Source organism: Hyla sarda, chromosome 8 (genome assembly GCF_029499605.1).
Source record: "Hyla sarda isolate aHylSar1 chromosome 8, aHylSar1.hap1, whole genome shotgun sequence".
NCBI classification, from domain to species: domain Eukaryota; kingdom Metazoa; phylum Chordata; class Amphibia; order Anura; family Hylidae; genus Hyla; species Hyla sarda.
In genome coordinates this window covers 199,762,292-199,789,891 of record NC_079196.1, presented here as the reverse complement: position 1 = coordinate 199,789,891, position 27,600 = coordinate 199,762,292, and the positions used below count along the sequence as shown (strand labels likewise).

Here is a 27,600-nt window from a genome sequence, read left to right as displayed (position 1 = left end):
TTAAATCAATGATCTGCAGCGGTGTCGCCGGGGGGATAAATAGCCGATAACTTATACCGGAATATCGGTATAAGTTATCGGCTATCGGCCCTAACCTGCACCGATTATCGGTATCGGCCCTAAAAAAAACGATATCGGTCGATCCCTAGTATAAACCCGTAAATGATGCAAAAGGTACACAACCTGATGCTACGGTTGGCATACGGTTTACAATGAAATGTCTATACATACTGTTTGCAGTACGGTTCGATACGTTTTTTTCAATGAAACCGGATACGGCAACCGTATTGCAAAAACGAGATGTGAATGCAGCTTATGCCTGACCGCCTCTTGCTTTCTGTTGGATTCCTGTGCAAATAGTTAACAAAATATAAAATTATATAAAAACAACAGTAACAAACAGGAACTTGACAGCTTCTTAGAATAGAATAGCTGAGGAGAGAACAGACTTCTTCTTGGATGTTGAAAATTGTAATGAGAGATTTTGGGGGCAGCCGGCAACCCTTCCTTTTACATGAGGTCTGGGTGGTCGGCATTGATGGGGTAGACCGGACATTACTATTTTAAAAGGGGTACTCCGCTGCTCAGTGTTTGGAACAAACTGTTCCGGACGCTGGAGCCGGTGCCGGGAGCTCGTGACGTCATAGCCCCACCCCTTCATGATGTCACTTCCCGCCCCCTCAATGCAAGTCTATGGGAGGGGCGTGACGGCTGTCACGCCCCTCCCATAGACTTGCATTGAGGGGGACGGGGCATGACTTCATGAGGGGGCGGGGCTATGTCACGAGCTCCCGGCTCCAACGTTCGGAACAGTTTGCTCCAAACGATGAGCCGCGGAGTACCCCTTTTAAATGTCACTTATATTGTCACATACATAAGAGCTGAGGTCTTGAGTTTTTGGACCTTACTGAGATTATGAGGGACATTCATCAATTCTTCTCTCGTTTTTATCCTGTTTTGGTAATGAAAAGTCGCCTTGTTTTTGAACTTACCGCGCCCAATTTATCAAATGTCGCACGCTACTTGATGAATTTACTGGCTCTTACGCCCACTTTCTCCGTTTAGACTGCTTTCTAGGGCTGATGTTACATGGCGTGAGTTTCCGCGGAAATCACGGGGTTGCAACTTTTTTGTGACTTTCAGAGAAAAGTCGCAGATCATGAATCCATCACCACTGCATAAAAGTAGTCTGAACCACTGCAAACGGTAGTTCACTTTCAGATATGCTCTATAGCAAAAGGCGCATAAAAGTCGGAAGGGAAGTGACTGCGATCACCAAGGGAATCAAGAGATGGGATAAATGAATGGAGAGCGGCGGTGATTGGAGAAAAAGGAAAGACAGTCATAATAAGGATGAGAGAGAGTGAGGAGCAAGATGAGACTCTGAGGATGGAGATGTGTCAGACGGAGTGAGGATAGAGATCATTAAAGGGGTTCTCCACCATAAGGTGATTTTAGCACGTACCTGGCAGACAGTAATGGACAGGCTTAGGAAGGATCTGCGCTTGTCTTGGGGATAAATGGCTATGTTGTGAGATTACCATAACACTGTGGCTAGCTTTTTGTGAACTGGTGTTTCCTGTTTAACTTTTCTTTTTTTGACTACAAATCCCATAATTCCATTTTCCTCCCTCCCACAAATCAGCCACCCCACCCATTGAAACATAAATTAGCTACATCCATTCAAAAGACCTGTGGTTTTCAATCAGGGTGCCTACAGCTGTTGCATTAGTTGCAGATTGATCTCTCTCCCACCAAGCGATCCCTCCACCCGTTGAAGCAGACGGGCTCCCTGTCATCAGCTGACTAGTGATGTCAGGCCTCGGCCGCATTGCAAGCTGGGAAAAATCTGAGACAACAGTCATTTTGTATGCTGTTAAAAATAAATATTGGGGTGAAAATCACAGAAGAATTGTGAGAAAACCTGTCACACACAGGTACAGACACTGTATTATGGACTACACTAACTTTACAGCCCCTGTAGTATAGTCAAATAAAAAAAAGATCCTGGAATACCCCTTTAAGGAGGGGGAGATTATTTGATATTAGAGACTTATTCTATTTGTGTTCTCTTTCTTCTTTGAGTATCTGGGGGGGGTCTCTCTACATGGTCGGAGGTCTTTGCAGTTGAGTGTTTTCGTCAAGCAGGGGGCGCAAATCCACCCTGGACTATAAAGTCTTAATCCTGGAGGTTTTAGTTTATTCATTTGCTCCAAGACAATATAAATAACTTTCTTCATAAAGGAAATGAGGGAGAGGGAAGAAAACAAAGATGACAGCTGTGTAAACAGAAATGAAAAGGCTGAAAGTGACCTAGAAAGAGAAGAGGAGCAGCCTCGCATGGGTTATTTACTATATAAACACCGGAACGCTGCCCTGCCAGTTATATGTTGTGTTATCACTTGGGACAAACAGCACCGACCATTATGTAAGAGATCAGCCGCCATTGTGGGGAACATAGCTCCAGACCAGGAATGGACAGGAATCAGAAGCCATGGTACACAGCTCTGCAGAGCATCTCACCATGTACTAGGATCTGCAGAGCATCTCACCATGTACTAGGATCTGCAGAGCACCTCACCATGTACTAGGATCTGCAGAGCATCTCACCATGTACTAGGATCTGCAGAGCATCTCACCATGTACTAGGATCTGCAGAGCACCTCACCATGTACTAGGATCTGCAGAGCATCTCACCATGTACTAGGATCTGCAGAGCATCTCACCATGTACTAGGATCTGCAGAGCATCTCACCATGTACTAGGATCTGCAGAGCATCTCACCATGCACTAGGATCTGCAGAGCATCTCACCGTGCACTAAGATCTGCAGAGCACCTCACCATGTACTAGGATCTGCAGAGCATCTCACCATGTACTAGGATCTGCAGAGCACCTCGCCATGTACTAAGATCTGCAGAGCACCTCACCATGTACTAGGATCTGCAGAGCACCTCGCCATGTACTAGGACCTGCAGAGCACCTCGCCATGTACTAGGATCTGCAGAGCATCTCACCATGTACTAGGATCTGCAGAGCATCTCACCATGTACTAGGATCTGCAGAGCACCTCACCATGTACTAGGATCTGCAGAGCACCTCACCATGTACTAGGACCTGCAGAGCACCTCGCCATGTACTAGGATCTGCAGAGCACCTCGCCATGTACTAGGATCTGCAGAGCACCTCGCCATGTACTAGGATCTGCAGAGCATCTCACCATGTACTAGGATCTGCAGAGCATCTCACCATGTACTAGGATCTGCAGAGCACCTCACCATGTACTTGGATCTGCAGAGCATCTCACCATATACTAGGATGTGCAGAGCACCTCACCATGTACTAGGATCTGCAGAGCACCTCACCATGTACTAGGACCTGCAGAGCACCTCGCCATGTACTAGGATCTGCAGAGCACCTCGCCATGTACTAGGATCTGCAGAGCACCTCGCCATGTACTAGGATCTGCAGAGCACCTCGCCATGTACTAGGATCTGCAGAGCACCTCGCCAAGTAGTAGGATCTGCAGAGCACCTCGCCATGTAGTAGGATCTGCAGAGCACCTCGCCATGTACTAGGATCTGCAGAGCACCTCGCCATGTACTAGGATCTGCAGAGCACCTCGCCATGTACTAGGATCTGCAGAGCACCTCGCCATGTACTAGGATGTGCAGAGCATCTCGCCATGTACTAGGACCTGCAGAGCATCTCGCCATGTACTAGGACCTGCAGAGCACCTCGCCATGTAGTAGGTTCTGCAGAGTATTGCTCCATTCAGGTTTTCTTTCTGGAATGTGACATCAAAGTGCTTAACTTGAGATGTGCAAACTTTTCCAAGCATTGCACCACAGCGTGCTTGTGTTGTAATTCAGCGTCACTATGCTCTCCCATCCCCCTGGAGAAGTATTCCACCTAAAATTCTAGGGTACTTAAAAGCGACAAGTGCTCCTGCTCTTAGTGTACCTGTAGGATATTTTACTCAATTAGGTGGGAATGGTCACCGTCAAGTGCGTTACACAATACGGTAGAGAACGTTTCCTCAGTGCATTGCATGGTATGAACTGGCTGCAGTTTCGTCTTCCAATGGTCTGTGTGATCTTCTGCAGGACACATGGTAAAGAAGTGCTCGGTATCTAAGGAGCTCATATGTAAGTTACTCAGACCCTATGTGTTTTGTACATAATTTCCTCCTCTGATCCCCCTGTATTTCTTCTCTACAGCTTCTGAGTGACGGTCATCTGAGTGATCCACAATGGCAGTGCTACGGCAGCTGTGGCTCCTTCTATGGAAGAATTACGTCTTACAGGTAAGATATTTGGTTATCACAGAGTGAGGTATGAAGATGATACTGGCAGCCAGTGATCCCTGGAGTGGGGGGTATATGTGATACAGTGTATAATACATGTGTATGGTATGGAGGAGAAAGCAGAACACAGGTAGGTTCCTTTGTATTAGTTTGCCCATTGAAGGGGTACTCCACTGGAAAACATTTTTTTTTTATCATCTGGTGCCAGAAAGTTGAACAGATTTGTAAATTACTTCTATTAAAAAAATATTAATTTTTCCAGTACTTATCAGCTGCTGCATGCTCCAAAGGAAGTTCTTTTCTTTTTGAATTTCTTTTCTGTCTGTCCACAGTGCTCTCTGCTGACACCTCTGTCCATTTGGTGTCAGCAGAGAGCACTGTGGTCAGACAGAAAGTAAGTTCAAAAAGGAAAGAACTTCCTGTGGAACATACAGCAGCTGATAAGTACTGGAAGGATTCAGATTTTTTTTTTAAATAGAAGTAATTTACAAATCTGTTTAACTTCCTGGCACCAGTTGATTAAAAAAAAAAAAAGGTTTTCCAGTGGAGTACCCCTTTAAGGATGCATAGACTAATGCCTGTTGCTTAAAAGAGTACTCTAGTGCTGACTATCCCTCCTCCGTTGTGCCTTTGGGGGAACACAGGAAGGTAAGAAAAGTTAATTTTCATTTTTATTTTTCATCCCGGGCACAACGGAGGAGGTTTAGTCGACACTAGAGTACTCCTTAAAAGGGGTACTCCGGACAAAAACTTTTTTTTTTTTTCAAATCAACTGGTGCCAGAAAGTTATACAGATTTGTAAATGACTTCTATATAAAAATCCTAACCTTCCAGTACTTACCCCAGAGGAAGTTGTGTAGTTCTTTTCTGTCTGACCACAGTGCTCTCTGCTGCCACCTCTGTCCATGTCAGGAACTGCCCAGAGCAGGATAGGTTTGCTATGGGGATTTTCTCCTGCTCTGTGCAGTTCCTGACATGGACAGAGGTGGCAGCAGAGAGTCCTGTGGTGAGACTGGAAAGAACTACACAACTTCCTCTGGAGCATACAGCAGCTGATGAAGTATTTTTGTATGAGTACCCTCTTTAAAGTCTATTTTAAAGCTTTGTAACTTTGTCTTGTTCCCACAGAAGCGTCAGGTCCTGGTGACGGTGATTGAGTTGGCGCTGCCGCTTCTGTTTTCTGTTATCCTTATTGCATTGAGGCATAGGGTTGAGTCGGTGAACCACCCCAATGCTAAAATATACGAGAACATAGGCTTTCTCAACTTGCCCAGTATCTTTCGGAATACGGGGCCTTGGGAGTTAGCATATGTTCCGTCCAATAGTAATGTCGTGCGGGAAATTGTGGGAAAAGTGGAGAAGAAGCTGGCCATTGATATCCATGGTAAGTCCTGTATGTCAGTGTTTTCCATCTTGTGGCTATCCATCTGTTGCAAAACAATAACCTATAGGTGTAGGGGTTATCCTTGAAGATACTTTGGGAGATTTAATAAGACTTGCCTTTATATGTCATGAGTTGTTAAACCCCTCTACATAAATTTGGTGAATCTTGAATTTAGAACCTCTTCTGCTCCCTGACACTCCACTTCCACCCTGCATTCATTTGGGAAGTATACCTTTCTTAAAGGATAAGTCTCATGCCAGAAAACGTATCCCCCTATCTGAAGTATAGGGGATAAGTTTTAGATCGCGGGGGGTCCGAGCACTGGGGCCCCCCACGATCTCCTGTACGGAGCCCCTGTGTTGTAGCACAATCGTGCGGCACGACCCCCGCCCGAAGTGGAGGCCACCACGCCCCCCCCTCCATATAGTTTTTTGGGAGATCCGTTCAGCAACCTTCGGCTCTCCCATAGAGCTTTTTGGAGGGGGGCGTGGCAGCCTCTGCTTCGGGCGGGGGTCACGACGCGCTATTGTGCTACAGCACAGGGGCATTCGTTTAGGAGGTCGTGGGGGGGCCCCCAGCGCTCGGACTCCCCGCGATCTGAAACTTACCGTATTTTTTGTCCTATAGGACGCACCGGCGTATAAGATGCACCCAATTTATAGGTGCAAAATCTAAAAAAATAAAGATTTTGAACCCAATAGTGGTCCTCAACCTGCGGACCTCCAGATGTTGCAAAACTACAACTCCCAGCATGCCCGGACAGCCGTTGGCTGTCCGGGCATGCTGGGAGTTGTAGTTTTGCAACATCTGGAGGTCCGCAGATTAAAGACCACTGCATAGGAGGTAATACTCACGTGTCCCCGCCGCTCCGGACCCGTCACCGCTGCCCTGGATGTCGCCTGGATGTCGCCGTGTCCCCGTCGCTCCGGAACGTCTCTGCTGCCGGCCGGGTATCCTTGCTCTCCGTCGCCACCATCACGTCGTTACGCATGCTGACGCATGTACGCGATGACGTGATGATGAGGAAGGAGAGCGCGGCCATACAGGGGATCCCTGAACGGAGAAGACACCGAGGAGGCAGGTAAGGTCCCTCCTGGTGTCCTGTAAGCACTAACCCGGCTATTCAGTCGGGCTGTTCGGGACCGCCGCGGTGAAATCGCGGCGGTCCCGATCAGCCCGACTGAACAGCCGGGTTAGTGTCACTTTCCCTTCAGACGCGGTGGTCAGCTTTGATCGCCGCGTCTGAAGGGTTAATACAGGGCATCACCGCGATCGGTGATATCCTGTATTAGCCGCGGGTCCCGGCCGTTGATGGCCGCAGGGACCGCCACGATAGGGGTGTATTCACCGTATAAGACGCACCGACTTTTCCCCCCCAGTTTTGGGGAAGAAAAAGTGCGTCTTATACGGCGAAAAATATGGTATCCCCTATCTTTCGGATAGGGAATACGTTTTCTAGCATGAGACTTATCCTTTAATGATAAGTACCACTTTGTAGGACTATTTTGTCCTTGCATGTGGGCATGGTTTTACCTGCATGCGCTGATTGCGATTTGGACCTGGCCACTTTTTAAAAAAAAACATTTATTTATTTTTTTTTTTTACACATTTTTACTTCCAAGATGAGTGAAGGGCAGACATGGAGTGCTAACTTTAAAGCCAGAAATTAAAAAATCTGCTACAAACAAGCAAAAATGTGCACTCGTTCCTGCCACCTAATGTGGAATGTGGGTTCCAAGGCTCCCATTGTCACCCCATTTACTGCCTAAGATAGCTAAATACAGTGCTCTCAGACACCCTACATAGGCAGAACAGAGCACCACTGTGCATGCATAACCACCCCAGCAATCACACACACTTATCTACGCTGTGGATAGGGGATAGGTGGTAATGGTGGGGCAAACCCTTTAAATTTGTCTGCCCTGCTTCTTGGTTATATACATGACTGCAGGATCAGACTACACTGGATCAGACTACACTGGATTTGTTTGTTGTCTGTTACCATGGAGACTTACAGGTCTGTATAGCAGCTGTATACATTGTAGGGCTGCACTAGGGTGATACAAAACATTAATTTGAAAGGTGGACAGAACCCTTAAGTTCCACGATTGGGTTTGGCAATAGTGAATACACATTTATTTCCTTTAATGATGATCTGGTGGGTGGGTCTATACAGTACAGCACTCATAGTAATAGGTTTAGAACAGGCTGGTTTTGAAGAACAGGTCAGAGATGTATGGAAAGGACAGGTTGTGGACAGCATTAGGGTCTATTCACACAGCAGAATTTCTGCTTGCGGAATTCCGCCTCAAATTAAAGGCCATAGACTTCTATGGGATTCCACACTCCCATTCACACTTCTGAATTTCCGCTTGCGGAAATTCAGAAGTGTGAATGGGAGTGCGGAATCCCATAGAAGTCTATGGGCTTTAATTTGAAGCGGAATTCCTCAAGCGGAAATTCTGCCGTGTGAATAGACCCTAATACAGTATATGATTGCAAACAGTTTAGACTGAATTCACTGGGCGATGGGAGGAGAGGAGAGGCAGAGAGGGTTGTTTCTGGGGTTGAGGTCCCTGGGTTAGAAGGTTAGGGTGTGAGGTGGTTGTGAGTGCTTGGGCAGGAAAGTTTTATTATTTAAATCATCTTAAATGCGAATGTAGATATGATAAATGATGTCTCTGTCATATAATTTGCAAGGGTTCACTCTTTTAGGCCAAGTGCTCAGGGTTCTTGTTATATGCCCTGTCTGACTCTTGCCTTTGTCCACAGCCCGAGGATTTCCCACAGAAGGAGATTTTGAGAAGTTTATAAGACATGGCAACCAGTCGGGCCAAGTGCTGGCAGCCTTAGTCTTCGACCATGCTTTTAATAACACCGATGATCCATTACCATTACAGGTAAGGACTGATGGCCCGATAACAGAAGAATTGGGAGGGTTAATAGGTACTCCACCCCTAGACATCTTATCCCCTAGCCAAAGGATAGGGGATAGGATGTCTGATCGCGGGGGTCCCACCACTGGGGTCCCCCGCTATCTCGGCTGCGGCACCCCAGACATCTAGTGCACAGAGCGAACTTGGCTCCGTGCCGGATGACTGGCGATGCAGGGTGGAGGCTCATGATGTCGCGGTCACGCCCCGCTTGTGACGTCAGGATCATGCCGCCTCAATTCAAGTCTATGGGAGGGGGCATGACGGCCGTCATGCCCCCTCCCATAGACTTGCATTGAGGGGGTGTGGGCGTGACGTACCGAGCCTCCGGAGCTGCACCCAAAGCTCTGAACGAATGCCGGGTGCAGCAGGGGGATCGTGAGGGTGCTAAGCGGCAGGACCCCCGCAATCAGACGTCTTATAGGGGATGAGATGTCTAAGGGCGGAGTACCCCTTTAAGGAGGAATTTGTTACAGTGAAGCCTCCCAAAAAGACCACCTCTCATCTAGACCACTTTTTTTCTGTGACATGGAGGGTGCAGATTACATCAAGCTGCTATGGGGATAGAAGTCACTGCTGGGGACTAAGAATGAGAGAGGGAGCTATATTGGGGATAAAAAAAGAGAGTGGGAGGCATGCTGGGTTCCAGGAACGAGATACATCACCTGGTCTTCCCAAATGATGATTGAGAGCAATCCATGACACTGGCAAAGGGGGCAGTGCATGCTATAAATTCTGCAGGGTGCACAAACTTTTTTGGTTTTCTGTTATTTTGAAAGTGTAAATGATGGAAATAAAATCTAACTTTTGTTGACATATTATAAGAATGTCTAATCTGTAATGTGATGCCTTTTGGAGATTTTTCCATCTTTCCTTGGCTTCTTTATGCACATTAATACAAATTTTTACCTGGGGTGCCGAAACTTTTGATCCCCACTGTACATGGGATCAGGAATGAAATGGAGAGCCATGCTGGGGAACAGGATTAACATTGGGATTCCATAAAAAAAAAAAAAAAAAAAGATTTTTTTGGGATGTCTTTAACCCCTTCAGGACGGAGCCCATTTTGGCCTTAAGGACCGGAGCGTTTTTTGCACATCTGACCACTGTCACTTTAAACATTAATAACTCTGGAATGCTTTTAGTTATCATTCTGATTCCGAGATTGTTTTTTCGTGACATATTCTACTTTAACATAGTGGTAAATGTTTGTCGATACTTGCATCCTTTCTTGGTAAAAAATCCGTAAATTTGATGAAAAATTTGAAAATTTTGCATTTTTCTAACTTTGAAGCTCTCTGCTTGTAAGGAAAATGGATATTACGAATACATTTTTTTTGGTTCACATTTCCAATATGTCTACTTTATGTTTGCATCATAAAATTGACGAGTTTTTACTTTTGGAACGGTCAGAAGCAATTTTCCGATTTTTCACAAAATTTTCAAACTCAGTATTTTTCAGGGACCAGTTCAGGTTTGAAGTGGATTTGAAGGGTCTTCATATTAGAAATACCCCATAAATGACCCCATTATAAAAACTACACCCCCCAAAGTATTCAAAATGACATTCAGTCAGCGTTTTAACCCTTTAGGTGTTTCACACGAATAGCAGCAAAGTGAAGGAGAAAATTCACAATCTTCATTTTTTACACTTACATGTTCTTGTAGACCCAATTTTTTAATTTTTACAAGGGGTAAAAGGACAACATTTTTACTTGTATTTGTAGCCCAATTTCTCTCGAGTAAGCACATACCTCATATGTCTATGTAAAGTGTTCGGCGGGCGCAGTAGAGGGCTCAGAAGGGAAGGAGCGACAAGGGGATTTTGGAGAGTACGTTTTTCTGAAATGGTTTTTGGGGGGCATGTTACCTTTAGGTAGCCCTTATGGTGCCAGAACAGCAAAAAAAAACACATGGCATACCATTTTGGAAACTAGACCCCTCGGGGAATGTAACATGGGATAAAGTGAACCTTAATACCCCACAGGTGTTTCACGACTTTTGCAAATGTAAAAAAAATAATAATAATTTTACCTAAAATGCTTGTTTTCCCAAAATGTTTTAATTTTTAGAAAGGGTAATAGCAGAAAATACCCCTAAAAATTTGAAGCCCATTTTCTCCCGATTCAGAAAACACCCCATATGGGGGTGAAAAGTGCTCTGCTGGCACACTACAGGTCTCAGAAGGGAAGGAGTCACATTTGGCTTTTTGAAAGCAAATTTTGCTCTGGGGGTATGCCGCATTTAGGAAGCCCCTATGGTGCCAGAACAGCAAAAAAAAAAACACATGGCATACCATTTTGGAAACTAGACCCCTCGGGGAACGTAACAAGGGGTTAAGTGAACCTTTATACCCCACAGGTGTTTCACGACTTTTGCATATGTAAAAAAAAATATTTTTTTTACCTAAAATGCTTGTTTTCCCAAAAATGTAACATTTTAAAAAAGGGTAAAAGCAGAAAATACCCCCCAAAATTTGTAACACAATTTCTCCCGAGTACGGCGATACCCCATATGTGACCCTAAACTGTTGCCTTGAAATACGACAGGGCTCCAAAGTAAGAGCGCCATGCGCATTTGAGGCCTAAATTAGGGACTTGCATAGGGGTGGACATAGGGGTATTCTACGCCAGTGATTCCCAAACAGGGTGCCTCCAGCTGTTGCAAAACTCCCAGCATGCCTGGACAGTCAACGGCTGTCCGACAATACTGGGAGTTGTTTTGCAACAGCGGGAGGCTCCGTTCTGGAAACAGTGGCGTACCAGACGTTTTTCATTTTTATTGGGGAGGGGAGGGGGGCGGTGTAGCGGTATGTGTATACGTAGTGTTTTTTACTTTTTATTTTATTTTTTGTGTTAGTGTAGTGTAGTGTTTTTAGGGTACAGTCGCACGGTCGGGGGTTCACATTAGTTTCTCGCTGGCAGTTTGAGCTGCAGCAGAAAGTTTGCGGCAGCTCAAACTTGCAGCCAGATACTTACTGTAATCCTCCGCACATGTGAGTGTACCCTGTACGTTCACATTGGGGGGGGACATCCAGCTGTTGTATAACTACAACTCCCAGCATGCCCGTTGGCTGTCGGTGACTGCTGAGAGTTGTAGTTTTGCAACAACTGTAGGCACACTGGTTATGTATCACTGAGTTTGTGACCTAACTCAGTGTTTCACAACCAGTGTGCCTCCAGCTGTTGCAAAACTACAACTCCCAGCATGTACGGTGCATGGTGTACGGTGACTGCTGAGAGTTGTAGTTTGCAACAGCTGGAGGCACACCGGTCGTGAAACACTGAGTTAGGTAAAAAAAAACTCTGAGTTTCACAACCAGTGTGCCTTCAGCTGTTGCAAAACTACAACTCTCAGCAGTCACCGACAGCCAACGGGCATGCTGGGAGTTGTAGTTATGCAACCAGCAGATGCACCACTACAACTCCCAGCATGCACTTTAGCTGTTTGTGCAAGCTGGGAGTTGTAGTTATACAACAGCTGAAGGTACACTTTTCCATAGAAAGAATGTGCCTCCAGCTGTTGCAAAACCATAAGTCCCAGCGTGCCCATAAGGGAATGCTGGGAGTTGCGGTGGTCTGCCTCCTGCTGTTGCATAACTACAGCTCCCAGCATGCCCTTTTTGCATGCTGGGAGCTGTTGCTAAGCAACAGCAGGAGGCTGTCACTCACCTCCAACGATCCAGACGCTGCAGGTCAGTCCCGCCGCCGCAGCTGCTCCTGGGGCCCCGATCCCAACATTAACGCCGGGGATCGGGGTCCCCAGCACCCGGGGTGCACGTCCCGCACCCGCTCACGTCCTCCGGAAGAGGGGCGGAGCGGGTTGCGGGAGTGACACCCGCAGCAGGCGCCCTGAGTGGTCGGCCGGTAATCCGGCCGACGAATCAGGGCGATCGTGAGGTGGCACCAGTGCCCCCTCACCCCTGCAGGCTCTGGCTGTTCGGGGCCGTCAGAGACGGCCCCGAACAGCCAGTAATTCCGGGTCACCGGGTCACTGGAGACCCGATTGACCCGGAATCGCCGCAGATCGCTGGACTGAATTGTCCAGCGATCTGCGGCGATCGCCGACATGGGGGGGCATAATGACCCCCCTGGGCGATATGCCGGGATGCCTGCTGAACGATTTCAGCAGGCATCCGGCTCCGGTCCCCAACCGGCTAGCGGTGGGGGCCGGAATTCCCACGGGCGTATGGATACGCCCTCGGTCCTTAAGGACTCGGGATGCAGGGCGTATCCATACGCCCTATGCCCTGAAGAGGTTAAAGGGGTACTCTGCTGCTCAGCGTTTGGAACAAACTGTTCTGAACGCTGGAGCCGGCGCTGGGAGCTCGTGACGCCCCGCCCCCTCAATGCAAGTCTCACACCCCATCCCATAGACTTGCATTGAGGGTGCGGGGCTTGACGTCATGAGGGGCCATGATGTAACGAGCTCCCGGCGCCAGCTCCAGCTTTCGGTGCAGTTTGTTCCAAACGCTGAGCAGCGGAGTACCACTTTAATCATTTAATTATGTACTGTACATGCTTTCTAACTCCATTACACACCTCAACCAGCATTTTGTATAATTGTTTCCTAAACATGACCACCCCCATAAAAGACCACTTTTTTGTGCAAATTTTGATGGTCGCCTTAAAGAGGTTTACTGCATTTTGTCAGGAGTTGCAGAATAATTGTGGGTTGACCAAAATGCAGTCTGTGTTTCTGTATTGGACTGTCACAAATATTCTGATGCAATCTACGTAGATTTGTGTCCCCCCAGTCTTCCTTCTGTGTACGGTCTTGGCCCCTACAGGTGCTGCAGCCATTTATCACAGTCATTACATAGTTATCCTGATATATACAATACATGGCTGTAAGTGTTGGCACCCCTGAAATTTTTCTAGAAAATTAGGTATTTCTCACAGAAAAGAATTGCAGTAACACATGTTTATTCCCTTTGGGGGAGATTTATCAAAACCTGTGCAAAGTAAAAGTTGTCCAGTTGCCCATAGCAACCAATCAGATCGCTTCTTTCAGTTTGCAGAGGCCTGGTTAAAAATGAAAGAAGCGATCTGATTGGTTGCTATGGGCAACTCAGCAACTTTTCCTCTGTACTGGTTTTGATAAATCTCCCCCTTTGTGTGTATTGGATCTGAACCAAAAAAGGGAGGGAAAAAAGCTAATTGAACATAATGTCACACACAAAAACAGGCTGGACAAATTATTGGCACCCTTTCAAAATTGTAGAAAATAAGATTGTTTGAAGCATGTGATGCTCATTTAAACTCACCTGGGGCAAGTTACAGGTGTGGGCAATATAAAAATCACACCAGAAAGCAGATAAAAAGGAGAGAAGTTCACTTAGTATTTGCATTGTTTGTCTGTGTGTGCCACACTAAGCATGGACAAAAGAAAGAAGAGAAGAGAACTGTCTGAGGACTTGAGAACCAAAATTGTGGAAAAATATCAATAATCTCAAGGTTCCAAGTCCATCTCCAGAGATCTAGATTTGCCTTTGTCCACAGTGAGCAACATTATCAAGAAGTTTGCAACCTATGGCACCATAGCTATTTTCCCTGGGCGTGAACGGAAGAGAAAAGTTGATGAAAGGTGTCAACGCAGGATAGTCCAGATGGTGGATAAGCAGCCCCAAACAAGTTCCAAAGATATTCAAGCTGTCCTGCAGGCTCAGGGACTATCAGTTGACATTTAAATGAAATGAAACGCTATGGCAGGAGACCCAGGAGGACCCCACTGCTGACAGAGAGACATAAAAAAGCAAGACTACATTTTGCCAAAATGAACTTGAGTAACCAAAATCCTTCTGGGAAAACATCTTGTGGACAGATGGGACCAAGATAGAGCTTTTTGGTAAAGCACATCATTCTACTGTTTACCGAAAATGGAATGAGGCCTACAAAGAAAAGAACACAGTACCTACAGTGAAATATGGTGGAGGTTCAATGATGTTTTGGGGTTGTTCTGCTGCCTCTGGCACTGGATGCCTTGAATGTGTACAAGGCATCATGAAATCTGAGGATTACCAACGGATTTTGGGTCGCACTGTACAGTCCAGTGTCAGAAAGCTGGGTTTGCATCCGAGATCTTGGGTCTTCCAGCAGAACAATGACCCCAAACATACGTCCAAAAGCCCCAGAAATGGATGGAAACAAAGCGCTGGAGAGTTCTGAAGTGGCAGCAATGAGTCCAGATCTAAATCCCATTGATCACCTGTGGAGAGATCTTAAAATTGCTGTTGGGAAAAGGCGCCTTCCAATAAGAGAGACCTGGAGCAGTTTGTAGAGGAAGAGTGGTCCAACATTCCGGCTGAGAGGTGTAAGAAGCTTATTGATGGTTATAGGAAGCCACTGATTTCAGTTATTTTTTTCCAAAGGGTGTGCAACCAAATATTAAGTTAAGGGCGCCAATAATTTTTTCCAGACCATTTTTGGAGTTTGGTGACATTATGTCCAATTTGCTTTTTTTCCTCCCTTTTTTGGTTTAGTTCCAATACACACAAAGGGAATAAACATGTGTATAGTAAATCATGTGTTACTCCTTTTCTGTGAGAAATACTTAATTTTCTTTAAAAATTTCAGGGGCGCCAACATTTACGGCCATGACTGTATAATGCAATTACATTCCAAGACAATACAGATTGCTATGCCATCTTTTCTGTAAAGCTGTATAGGCAGTGCATAGAATTATATGCAGAATAGAAAAACGTAATCCTTCTCTTCTATATGACTTGGCACAGGTCCGCTACAAGTTGCGATTTAAGTACAGCCCTCGCAATGTTCCAATATCTGAGCAGTCTGGACTTAACCCAAATGTGGACCGGAACTGGCACACAAGATACTTATATCCGCTCTTCCAGCTTCCAGGTCCTCGCGAAGAAAATGATTCTACCGGAGGCACACCAGGTGAGCTTCTGTATGTTCAACATGTTTGATATTTAGAGGGAAACTTTAGACATTAAACTTTCCTCTCTTATATAATGTTGCTGCTTGTTCTCGCACTGCATTCATGAGCCTCTGTTCACACTAGCATCATGGCTTTCATTTACATCGTGACTAAGTTGACCCTAAGAGACTCTATTTAACCCCTGGCTGAAAGTGTTCACTTTCCCTACAGTGCCACCACAGGAGAAATAAGGCATTACACAGTGCCTATTCACATATATGAGTTTCCTGGGTAATGCGGGACAGGTCCTCCAGATCAAGTGACGCTCTCTGTAGCTACTCTCTCCAAGAAATGAGGATCCTAAATAGAGGATCCCCCTCTATTATCTCAAAATTCTTTAACAGGGTGTATAGAAATGTAAATCCTAAACTGGACAACCCTTTTTAAATAGGTAATCCGGTATCTAAAAACGTATCCCCTATCTGCAGGATAGGGAATAAGTGTCAGATCTCGGGGGTCCGACCGCTTGAGACCCTCCACGATTTCCTGTACTGCGCCCCGCTCTCCTCATAAATTAAGGCGTGTTGACCACAGCGCCAACTTGGGATGTCCCGATACTGGACATTCGTGCAAATGTCTCCGAGTCCCTTTCCTGCTGCCAGTTATGGCAGACATTAGTAAGGGAGCACTAATAACACTGATCAATGCTATGCTATAGCATTGCGTTGATCAGTTTGCAATCTACAGATTGCATGTAATAGTCCCCTATGGAACTCAAAAAGTGAGAATATATATAGCATTAATGTTATTTTCCCCTTCCAGGATACTTCAGAGAGGCCTTTCTGGCAGTGCAGCACCATGTGGATCGGGAAATCATTTACTACCATGCCAATGAAACAGGACGGGCCCTCTTGGAAAACATTGATGTCTCCCTCCGACGGTTTCCCTTCCCACCTTACGTCAATGACCTCTTCATCCTGGCTATCCAGAATCAGCTTCCTCTGCTTATCATGCTCAGCTTCACCTATACCTCCCTGAGCATTGTACGGGCGTTGGTCCTGGAGAAAGAGCGGAAGCTGAAGGTAATGGCAGTGGGGTCACGTAGAGGGGCCCATCTTGGTGTGATCAGTGCAGTTTTTTAGCCATGTAGTAGACTTATGAACAGCTTATATGTTACAGCTTATTGACTAAACATATATGTGATTTATCTTATAGGAGTACATGCGTGTGATGGGACTGAAGTCCTGGCTTCACTCGACTGCCTGGTTCATCCATTTCTTCCTATTACTTTTGGTGTCCATATTTTTCGTCACTCTACTTCTCTGTGTTCAGGTCAGTAAAACTTAAAGGGGTTCTCCACCATAAGGTGATTTTAGCACATACCTGGGCAGACAATAATGGACATGCTTAGGAAGGATCTGCACTAGTCTTGGAGCTAAATGGCTGTGTTGTGAGATTACCATAACACTGTGGCTATTTCTTTTGTGAAATGGCTATTTCCTGTTTAAAATCCCTCTGTCAAACTCCAAGTCCCATAATTCCTTGTTTGTAAGTGTAAGGTCACTTTTCTCCCTCCCACACATCAGCCGCCCCACCCATTGAAACACAAATGAGCTGACTTCCATTCAAAAGACCAGTGTTTTCTAACCTGGGTGCCTTCATCTATTGAAAAACTACAATTTACTGCAGAATGATCTCCCTCCCACCCAGCGGTCGCTCCACCCATTAAAGCAGACTGGCTCCCTGTCATCACATGACTAGTGATGTAATGTCTCGTGGCGCACTGCAACCTGGGAAAACCTGAGACAACACTCATTTTGTATGATGTTAAAAATAAACATAAGGGCGAAGATCACAATAAGAATTGCAAGACCACCATCAAACACAGGTACAGACACTATTATATGAACTACACTAACTTTACAGCCCCTGTAGCACTGTCAAATAAATAAAAAAAATCCTGGAATACCCCTTTTAAGTTTGGTTTAGAGCAAACCCAAATTTCTAACCTATATCTCCCTCATTGAACAAGATCATGCACCTTTTTTCCACAATATAAAAATATATCCACACAGTAGGTCAGTAGGCAAAATTAGAATTGCACCACGTGTTAAGACCCCCTTTTTTTTTCTTAAATAACCTTTATAATATATCACTTTTTGATTGGTCCTGGACTCCCAAGAACATCCGATCAGAGTGAAGGGACCACAGCACTCCCTTTTTGCATTGTATACTGTAGAAAAGTTTCTGATGATGAGTGGGTGCCCCAGAGTTGGGACCCTTGTTGGAAAGTAGCACTTAACTCGTGGAAAGGATTAACACATGACTGTCGGATCAGACTACACAGGGTTAGGTATATCAACGACCGATGGGTCGTCTTGGTTACAGACTACAAACAAGCTCTGTGTAGTCAGACCCTGTAATCGTATGTTACTGTCTGACAGTGTTTCCCAACCAGGGTGCCTCCAGCTGTTGCAAAACTACAACTCCCAGCATGTCCGGACAGCCTTCGGCTGTCCGGGCATGCTGGGACTTGTAGTTTTGCAACAGCTGGAGGCACCCTGGTTGAAAAACACTGGTCTGTGAGTTAGAAAGTACCATTTATCTGATGGAAAGGAGTAACACATGACTGCTGGATCAAACTACACAGGGTTAGTTTGTGGTTCCAACTAAAACATAATATTAAGGGGTTATCCCAAGATTAGAATTTATTACAATGGATAGGTAATGGAATCACTTGGGGGCTGACTGCTAGGACCTACGCTAGTCACCAAAAAATTACAGTCCCATAAGCACATTGAATAACAGCATGCATGATCTCTGGGACTAATAGTCAAGCTCTGTACCCTATAAAAGTGATAGCGCAGTTCTGTATAAGCGTGTCTGCCCCCTCACTTAGGCGATGAATGATTGTCCCTGAGGTGGGACCCCTGTGATTATGAAGTGATGACCTATTGCTATGACACGCCATTACTTCATTTGATGAACATACCCCTTTAATTCCGGCTTGACTATAGGAACATTGTCATCTAGATCATACACTTTGCCAGGATAGGTATCTGATCACGGGGGGTCCCTGAATAGGATTGAGATGGGCACTTTTTTTTATTGATTTCGGACTCCTACGAAAATCAGATTAGAATGAAGGGGCGTCAGCACTACCTTTTCACATGAACACTGTATATAAGTTTCTGTCCCCCTCAGTTAGGTGACGAGTTGGTGTCCCAGAAGGACCCCTGTAATCATAGAGTAATGGCATATTGCTAGGACATGCCATCACTTCATGAGATAATCATACCTTGATCTTAGGAACATTGTGATCTAGATCATGCACTTGGCCTATCCCACAGGATAGGGGATAAGTATCTGATTCCTGGGACCCCCCCACGATGTAAAGAACGGGGCCCAAAATCTGCCAATTGCATAGAGAGCTGAGTCTGCACCCGCTCCATGCATTCTCTGTGGAAGTGTAGACGGTACACAAATGTATGGAGTGTGTGCCAACCCCGCGCTCCATGCATCGGGGAGATTGGGGGCCATGTTCTGGAGATCAGACACTTATCCTCTAGGGATAGGGGATAAGTTACACCCAAGAAAAAGGTACCAGTCTTACACTTTATAATCAAACATGAATAAACTTTATTGAAAATAAATGCACATACATTTAAAACCACTTAACCCCTTAAGGACGCAGGACGTAAATGTACGTCCTGGTGAGGTGGTACTTAACGCACCAGGACGTACATTTACGTCCTGTGCATAACCGCGGGCATCGGAGCGATGCCCGTGTCATGCGCGGCTGATCCCGGCTGCTGATCGCAGCCAGGGACCCGCCGGCAATGGCCGACGCCCGCGATCTCGCGGGCGTCCGCCATTAACCCCTCAGGTGCCGGGATCAATACAGATCCCGGCATCTGCGGCAGTTCGCGATTTAAATGAACGATCGGACCGCCCGCAGCGCTGCTGCGGGGATCCGATCAATCATAACGCCGCACGGAGGTCCCCTCTCCTTCCTCCGTGCGGCTCCCGGCATCTCCTGCTCTGGTCTGAGATCGAGCAGACCAGAGCAGGAGATGACCGATAATACTGATCTGTTCTATGTCCTATACATAGAACAGATCAGTATTAGCAATCATGGTATTGCTATGAATAGTCCCCGATGGGGACTATTCAAGTGTAAAAAAAAATGTAAAAGTAAAAAAAAAGTGAAAAATCCCCTCCCCCAATAAAAAAGTAAAACGTCCGTTTTTTCCTATTTTACCCCCAAAAAGCGTAAAAAACATTTTTTATAGACATATTTGGTATCGCCGCGTGCGTAAATGTCCGAACTATTAAAATAAAATGTTAATGATCCCATACGGTGAACGGCGTGAACGAAAAAAAAAAAAGGCCAAAATTCCTACTTTTTTAATACATTTTATTTTTAAAAAAATTATAAAAAAATGTATTAAAAGTTTTTTATATGCAAATGTGGTATAAAAAAAAAGTACAGATCATGGCGCAAAAAATGAGCCCCCATACCGCCACTTATACGGAAAAATAAAAAAGTTAGAGGTCATCAAAATAAAGGGATTATAAACGTACTAATTTGGTTAAAAAGTTTGTGATTTTTTTTAAGCGCAACAATAATATAAAAGTATATAATAATGGGTATCATTTTAATCGTATTGACCCTCAGAATAAAGAACACACGTCATTTTTACCATAAATTGTACGGCGTGAAAACAAAACCTTCCAAAATTAGCAAAATTGCGTTTTTCGTTTTAATTTCCCCACAAAAAGTGTTTTTTGGTTGCGCCATACATTTTATGATATAATGAGTGATGTCATTACAAAGGACAACTGGTCGCGCAAAAAACAAGCCCTCATACTAGTCTGTGGATGAAAATATAAAAGAGTTATGATTTTTAGAAGGCGAGGAGGAAAAAATGAAAACGTAAAAATTTAATTGTCTGAGTCCTTAAGGCCAAAATGGGCTGAGTCCTTAAGGGGTTAAAGGAAAACTGTCAGCTTGCTCCCCTCGCACTAACCAGCGGTACTGGCTGGTAGTGTGGGGGACGCTGATCAGTTTAATGCATACCGTGCCCGGATCCATCCCGCCGCTTGGCCGAAATCGTTGTTTTTCTGTATATGCTAATTAGGTGCTAACTGGCACAGGCCAGGGCTACTGGCACTCTGATGTCAGCGCCGTTTGTCCGCAGTGCTGCCCAGTTCATCATTATTCCTCCCCTCACTCCTCCTCTCCCTCTTCTCCCTACTCTGTAATGAAGAGGGAGGAGAGGAATATTGATGAGCTGGCCGGCGCTGCGGACAAGCGGCGCTGACATCAGAGTGCCAGTAACCCCGCCTATGCCAGTTAGCACCTAATTAGCTTATACAGAAAATAGAAGATTTCGGCTGACAGATGTAGTTGCAAAACTACAACTCCCAGCATGCCCGGACAACCAACGGCTGTCTGGGCATGCTGGGAGTTGTAGTTTTGCAACATCTGGAGGTCCGCAGGTTGAAGACCACTCGTATAGGAGGTTATACTGTACTCACCTGTCCCTGCCGCTCACCGTTGCCCTGGATGTCGCCCTCCATCGCTGTCGCCGCGTCCCCGGACCGTGTCTGCTGCGTCTCTTCGTCGCTGTCATCACATCGCTGCGCACGCTGCTCCTATTGGATGACGGGACGGCGTGCGCGATGACGTGATGATGACGATGGCTGGAGAGCGCCGGCGATGCAGGGGATCCCGAAGAGGACGGTCCGAAGCGCCGGTACAGGTGAGTGACAGCCACCGGACCACATAGGGCACCGTAAACGGCTATCCGGTGGCAGCTGAAGCAGTCAGCGCTGCCGGATAGCCGTTTATGCAATGGCCCGACATACAAAAGCAGTGTATGTTGATGCTGCCTTCAACATGCGATGGCCTCTGAGAGGCCATCGCATGTTGAAATTATCGTATGTCGGGGCCATTGTAGGTCGGGGGGGTCACTGTATATAATTTGCACAATCACAATAAATATACAATACTAAAGGCTGAAGTAACAAAGTAGGATTAGGGAATGTGCATAGTAACGACATATAGCAAAAAAATTTAATAACCGATAAAAGCAATATACTTGCCATGTACCCAAGTGGACACCAGAGCACCTACACCCCAACGCACGTTTCTCGTATGGGCTTCATCAGGGGGCGTGTCTAATTCACAAAGAGGTATATATTTATAGTGTATAACAACCAATCCATAGGGGATAAGTTGTTAAGCACTGGAGTACCCCTTTAACAAGAAACCTTTCACCCTTGAGATTCTCTGATCATCGCCTTTCATTTTTGGGTAGTTCATGTATGACTTTCCCTTTTTTCTTTCAGACCAGTGACAAGGGGGCAGTGCTCACTCGGAGTGACCCCACTGTGGTCTTTGTCTATCTCCTGGTTTTTGCAGTGTCCACCATCTCCTTCAGTTTTATGATCAGCAGCTTCTTCTCACGAGGTAGGAATTCAGTCTGTGACCCAGTGTTCCCCAGCCTGTTGCAAAACTACAACTCCCATCATGCCCTGACAGCCGAAGGCTGTCAGGGCATGATGGGAGTTGTAGTTTTGCAACAGCTGGGTGCAGAAATACCGCTGTAACCATTCATGGTGATGGAGAAGTGAAAGTGTTTTTTATTAATATTTTTTATTTCCTACAGCAAATGTGGCAGCAGCTGCCGGTGGTTTCCTGTATTTCTTCTCCTACATCCCGTACTTTTTCATTTCCCCCCGTTACGACAGGATAACTCATAGCGAGAAGCTGGCATCTTGTCTCATTTCCAACGTGGGCATGGCCATGGGCGCTCAACTTATCGGCATGTTTGAGGGCAAAGGTCAGTGTGTGAGAACCAATACATTTTTCATCATTTTTTAAAATATTTTTAGCCTATTATAGATGGAGCAGTCCCTTTTTGTTGAGACTTTTTTTATGTTACCGTTTCCTTTTTAGGTACAGGAACTCAGTGGTCAAACCTGCTAACCCCAGTCAGTGTGGATGACAACTTCACTCTGGGTCAAGTCATGGGAATGCTGCTGGTGGATTCTGTGGTGTACTCAGTCATCGGGTGGTATGTGGAGTCTATTATGCCTGGAGACTATGGAGTTCCCCAACCCTGGTACTTCTGCTTTCTGGTAAGATCCCATTTCACTGCTAAAACCATATTCAGCTCTTTTATTTATATAAAAAACATCAATTTCCCAGTCTTTACCCCTAGAGGAATCATAAAAAGTGACAAATAGAAACAAAAAAATATTAGATCGTCATTGTGAACTGTGATCAAGTGTCTATTGTTAATTGTACCTGATTTTTTTTTTTTGTTTTGTTTTTTTTTGGGTCTCTTTGCAGCCTTCGTATTGGTGCGGGACTGCTAGAGATGCAGAATTCCTAGAAAAGGAAGATGATGAAGATCCTGAAAAAGCCTTGAGAGGGGAGTACTTGGAAGAAGAACCCGCAGACCTGACACCGGGCGTTCGTATTAAACATTTAACGAAGGTGAAGTACTAGCACATGTCCACTAGATGTCACTGTGTTGCTCCTCATTTTGGATATATTTCTTTAGTAAACCTGTCTTTTCGCTGCCTATTAAAAGGTACGTGTAGATGTGAGGAGAGTTTAATGGATACCTATCATTTTTAAAAACATTTGGCATATCATAAGTTTTGATCAGTGAGGCTCCAGGTAGTGAGACCCCCACAGATTGCTAAAACAGAGTTCTGTGCCACTTTGGTTCTATTCGGAGTCTATGAAAGTGTCTTTAAAGGGGTACTCCGGTGACATTTTTTATTTTTTTTAAATCAACTGGCACCAGAACGTTAATCAGATTTGTAAATGACTTCTATTTAAAATATCTTAACCCTTCCAGTACTTAGCAGCTGCTGTATGCTCCACAGGAAGTTCTTTTCTTTTTCTTTTCTGTCTGATCACAGTGCTCTCTGCTGACACCTTTGTCCATGTCAGGAACTTTCCAGAGCAGGATTGGTTTGCTATGGGGGATTTGCTCCTGCTCTTGACAGTTCCTGAGACAGACAGAGGTGTCAGCAGAGAGCACTGTGGTCAGACAGAAAAGAAATGTAAAAAGAAAAGAACTTTCGGTGCATACAGCAGCTGATAAGTGCTGGATGGATTGAGATTTTTAAATAGAAGTCATTTACAAATCTGTTTAACTTTCTGGCACCAGTTGATTTAAAAAAATAAAAAAAAACGGAGTACTTTAAATCCGTATTCCTCTTGCTCTGCTTTCTGTGGTGAGTCTAGCAATCGTGAACAGGCACAATGTTCAGCCGAGTGCTTCTCAATGGGGAGCTCAGCACCCAGACCCCTTCTGATTGGAGCATCTGAGATGTCAAAATGATAGACATCCTTTAAAGGGGTACACTGCCCCCTAGACATCTTATCCAAAGGATACGGGATAAGATGTCAGATTGTGGGTGGTCCTTCACTGGGGCCCCTACAATCTTCGGCCTAGCACCCTGCCGGCTTCGGGCGGCCCGTGGTCATGATGTCACATTATGCCCATGTGATGGCTGTGGTCTCTCCACCACGCCAGACCCCATGCGATCAGACATCTCCTCCCCTATCCTTTGGATAGAGAATAAGATGCCTAGGGGCAGAATACCCCTTTAAATTCCCTCTACAAGTTCTTTTATGTGAGAGGCTCAGTGTTTATCTAAGCTTTTAGAGTGTTTCCAGTTAGAGCTGGGTTCCAGTGCACAATTCATATGCGTTAGTCACATTAATTTCGGTATTAGTACTGTCAACATTTAAAGGGACTCTTTTATCGATCTTTAGGATAGGCCATCAATGTCTGATAAGTTGGGGTGTGAAATTTAGCACACCTGCCAACCATCTAATTAAAGGATCCACTCTTCTGCAGCTTCCTACTAAGTATAGCTCAGTACGCCCTTTAGTGGCTGTACCAGGTATTGCAGCTCATCCCATACATTTCAGTGCATAAACTGCATTACCTGGGGCGAGGCTTGTGCAGCGGTCTGAGCGGTCGCATGTAGCGGTAGCTCCCGCACCGAACCTGGGATATCTTTCTCCTGTTTAGTATCCTGTCTCCCGAGACACCACCTGGACGTACCGGAATCATGGGGCGCACTAATAAGGCTGACCAGAACCGGAACAAAGATAAATCTGCAGTGGAAAAGCTGCAGGAGTTTGCACGGGCCCCTGTCCAAGATGGCGCCGGCAGCGCGGCCTGCACGGCCCCGGAGCCGGAGGATGTGGAGGACGATTCTCCTGAGTCCGGAAGCCCCGAAGACTCCGGCTCGGATCTCACCTTGAAGCAGGTGACAGAACAACTACTCCAAGCGATCTCGTCCTGCCAGACGACGCTCACAGGGAAGCTGGAGGAGGTGAAGGTGGACGTGGGCATGCTGCGTCAGGACCTGCAGAATGTACGAGGCCGGTTGGTGCAGGTCGAGGACCGCGTCTCTACTCTGGAGGATACGGTATCTCCGATGCCGAATACTATCTCCACGTTGGAATCGCAGCTGTCCATGTGTAAACAGAAGCAGGATGATCTGGAGAACAGACTGCGAAGGAATAATGTTCGCATCATTGGACTACCTGAGCGGGCTGAAGGTCAGGCGCCGGCCATGTTTGCTGAGCGGTGGTTCCGTGAGTTGTTCCCCAATGCCCCATTCTCCGTGGCTTTTACAGTTGAGAGGGCCCATAGGGTCCCGGCCCGGGCTCCACCACCTGGGGCCCCTCCTAGGCCGTTCTTGGCCCGTATCCTGAACTGTAACGACCGTGATTTATTACTGCATCAGGCTCGACAATTAGGGGACATCACCTATGATAATGTGAAAGTATCCTTTTTCCCAGACTTTTCTGCTGATTTACAGAAAAAGAGGGCAACCTTTGCTACTGTGAAGGCGCGTCTTAGAGAATTGCAAATTTCTTACTCAATGGCATATCCTGCCCGCCTGCGGGTACAAGATGGAGATCGAGCGGTTTTCTTCACTGATCCAGCGGAGGTGTTGGAATGGCTGCGCAGAAGGAGAGGAGCTTCCCCCCGCATGGTGGCATGAGTGATCCTGCTAGTCCTGATCCCTTTTTTCATGTTTGCTCCCCGTCACACAGCACCCTGGCCCTGATGGGTGGTAGTTGAAGCCATTCCCGGTGGTGGGAGGGGGACTCCGCTTTATTGATAACATCCCGGGTTCACCCCCGTGTATAGAAGTCACCTATATTACATCTACAGACTATGGTGAGCTTGTTATAGCTGGTTGAGTACTGGACTTGGGTTTTTGACTATGTGTTTTCGTGGGATGCTACGGTATCTCAATTTTTGGGTTTTCAATTGGTTAATGGTTTTGGCCCGCACTTATGATTCTTTGCTGGGGACTGTATGGTATGTGCTGCTTCTGGGGGGGGTGGGGGGTGGCCTCGGGGAGGGAGGGGAGGTGGGGGGGTTTTTGACTTTCTGTTTAATGCTCTTTTTTGTTTTCTTTAATGATGGCTGCTTATAGAGTGATGTCCTGGAATGTTAGGGGATTGGGGTCCCCTAAAAAGAGGGTACTAGTCTTTTCTCATATACGGAAATTTCAACCACAGATAGTGTGTCTACAAGAGACGCATCTCGTCCCATCCAGGTGTCACCTCCTGGGGAGGCCGTGGGTGCAGTGGCGAGCTCACTCCTGCCACACGTCCTTCTCACGGGGAGTCTCCCTGTTGATACATAGATCCCTTAGATGGGAGCCTGTTACTGTCAAGGTCGACCCCTTAGGTCGTTTTATATTGGTTCACGCCTATGTGAATAATGACCCCTTAATCCTGATTGGTATTTATAATCCCCCGCCAGCTACGTTAGAGGTGTTCCACATAGCAATATCCTTTGCAGCAGCGTACCCGGGTGTTAAATGTCTGTGTATGGGGGACTTCAATATGATGCCAAATATGTCTATAGACCGACATGTGGGGGGACTGGGTAACCCTTCCGGGGGCCCCAGTCCCTTCGCGGCTCTCATGCTCGAAGTGGGTTGGATTGATTTATTTAGGGTTAGACATCCAAGTGCAAGAGTATATTCCTGTTATAACTTAGGGCATAACTCTCTATCCCGTATAGATCACGCTTTTGGATCCTCCGCTTTGGCGGGGGTGGTGTCCGAGATTTATTACCATACCAGAGCTATTTCTGACCATTCACCCCTGTTACTTTCAATTAATGTCCCTTCTGTTTCTGTTCATAGAAGATGGAAGGTGCATCCCTTTTGGCTGCAGCTTTTAGATCCGGTGGACAGGATCCCTGACCAACTGCAGGTATTTCTAGGGACACAGCACTGTGAGACGGACCCTGGTATACTGTGGGAAACTCTGAAAGCATACTTGAGAGGTTGTCTTAGATCATCCATCTCTTATCTGAAGAGGGAAACCTCAGTCAGAGAGGAGGAACTGGCGGAGCGGTGTGCTGGATTGGAGGCCAGGTACACGGAGGATCCTACAGACGCTCATAGGGAAGCTTGGCTTGCCATGGGTAGGACATATTTACAACATCTAAATGAGAAAATGAACCGTAAGTTGTTTTTCTCTAAACAATTCTTCTTCGAGCATGGCAACCAGTCCAGCAAGCTCTTAGCCCAACTGGTGAGACAGGATAAGGCCACTCCCCCTATTCTCCGCATTTCATCCTCTGCTGGGACGGTTCTACTGGACTCTACCAGTATTGCTGATAGATTTGCTGACTTTTACATTGACCTATATAGATCTAGAGTGACGTACTCGACTTCTGACCTGTTGGACTACCTGGCGAGGATTACATTTCCCAGACTTTCGGACGTGGATAGGGAGGACTTGGACAGGGACATTACGACTGACGACATTGAGGAGGCTGTGACTGGGATGACTGGGGGCAAGGCCGCGGGTCCTGATGGGCTTCCTTTGGAGGTCTATATTAAGTATCTTCCTCAGGTGGCCAGCAGTTTGCAGTCTATGTATAGCAACGCATTTGTGTCTGGGTCCTTACCGGCTTCTCTATGTGAGGCTACCATAGTGGTTCTCCTTAAGCCCGATAAGGACCCCTTGGATTGTGGGTCGTACAGACCAATATCGTTGCTGAATATCGACTACAAAATACTCAC

The 27,600-nt window shown here is 46.1% G+C and overlaps 1 protein-coding gene across 4 annotated transcripts in view; it reads left to right on the top strand.

The window, feature by feature from the left end:
* Nucleotides 1-27,600, top strand: part of ABCA3 (ATP binding cassette subfamily A member 3) — a 96,388-nt gene that overhangs the window by 26,834 nt on the left and 41,954 nt on the right. For 3 of the 4 annotated variants that reach the window (XM_056533608.1, XM_056533607.1, XM_056533610.1), the window contains exons 2-11: nt 4,220-4,305; nt 5,434-5,689; nt 8,462-8,589; nt 15,356-15,521; nt 16,324-16,583; nt 16,717-16,833; nt 21,856-21,976; nt 22,176-22,349; nt 22,466-22,647; nt 22,862-23,008. In XM_056533608.1, the coding sequence (XP_056389583.1) occupies nt 4,252-4,305; nt 5,434-5,689; nt 8,462-8,589; nt 15,356-15,521; nt 16,324-16,583; nt 16,717-16,833; nt 21,856-21,976; nt 22,176-22,349; nt 22,466-22,647; nt 22,862-23,008 (1,605 nt within the window). In that variant the 5' untranslated portion in view covers nt 4,220-4,251. Of the gene's footprint in view, nt 1-3,912; nt 4,148-4,219; nt 4,306-5,433; nt 5,690-8,461; nt 8,590-15,355; nt 15,522-16,323; nt 16,584-16,716; nt 16,834-21,855; nt 21,977-22,175; nt 22,350-22,465; nt 22,648-22,861; nt 23,009-27,600 lie in introns of those variants that run through there. The other variant, XM_056533609.1, reaches the window with a different exon arrangement.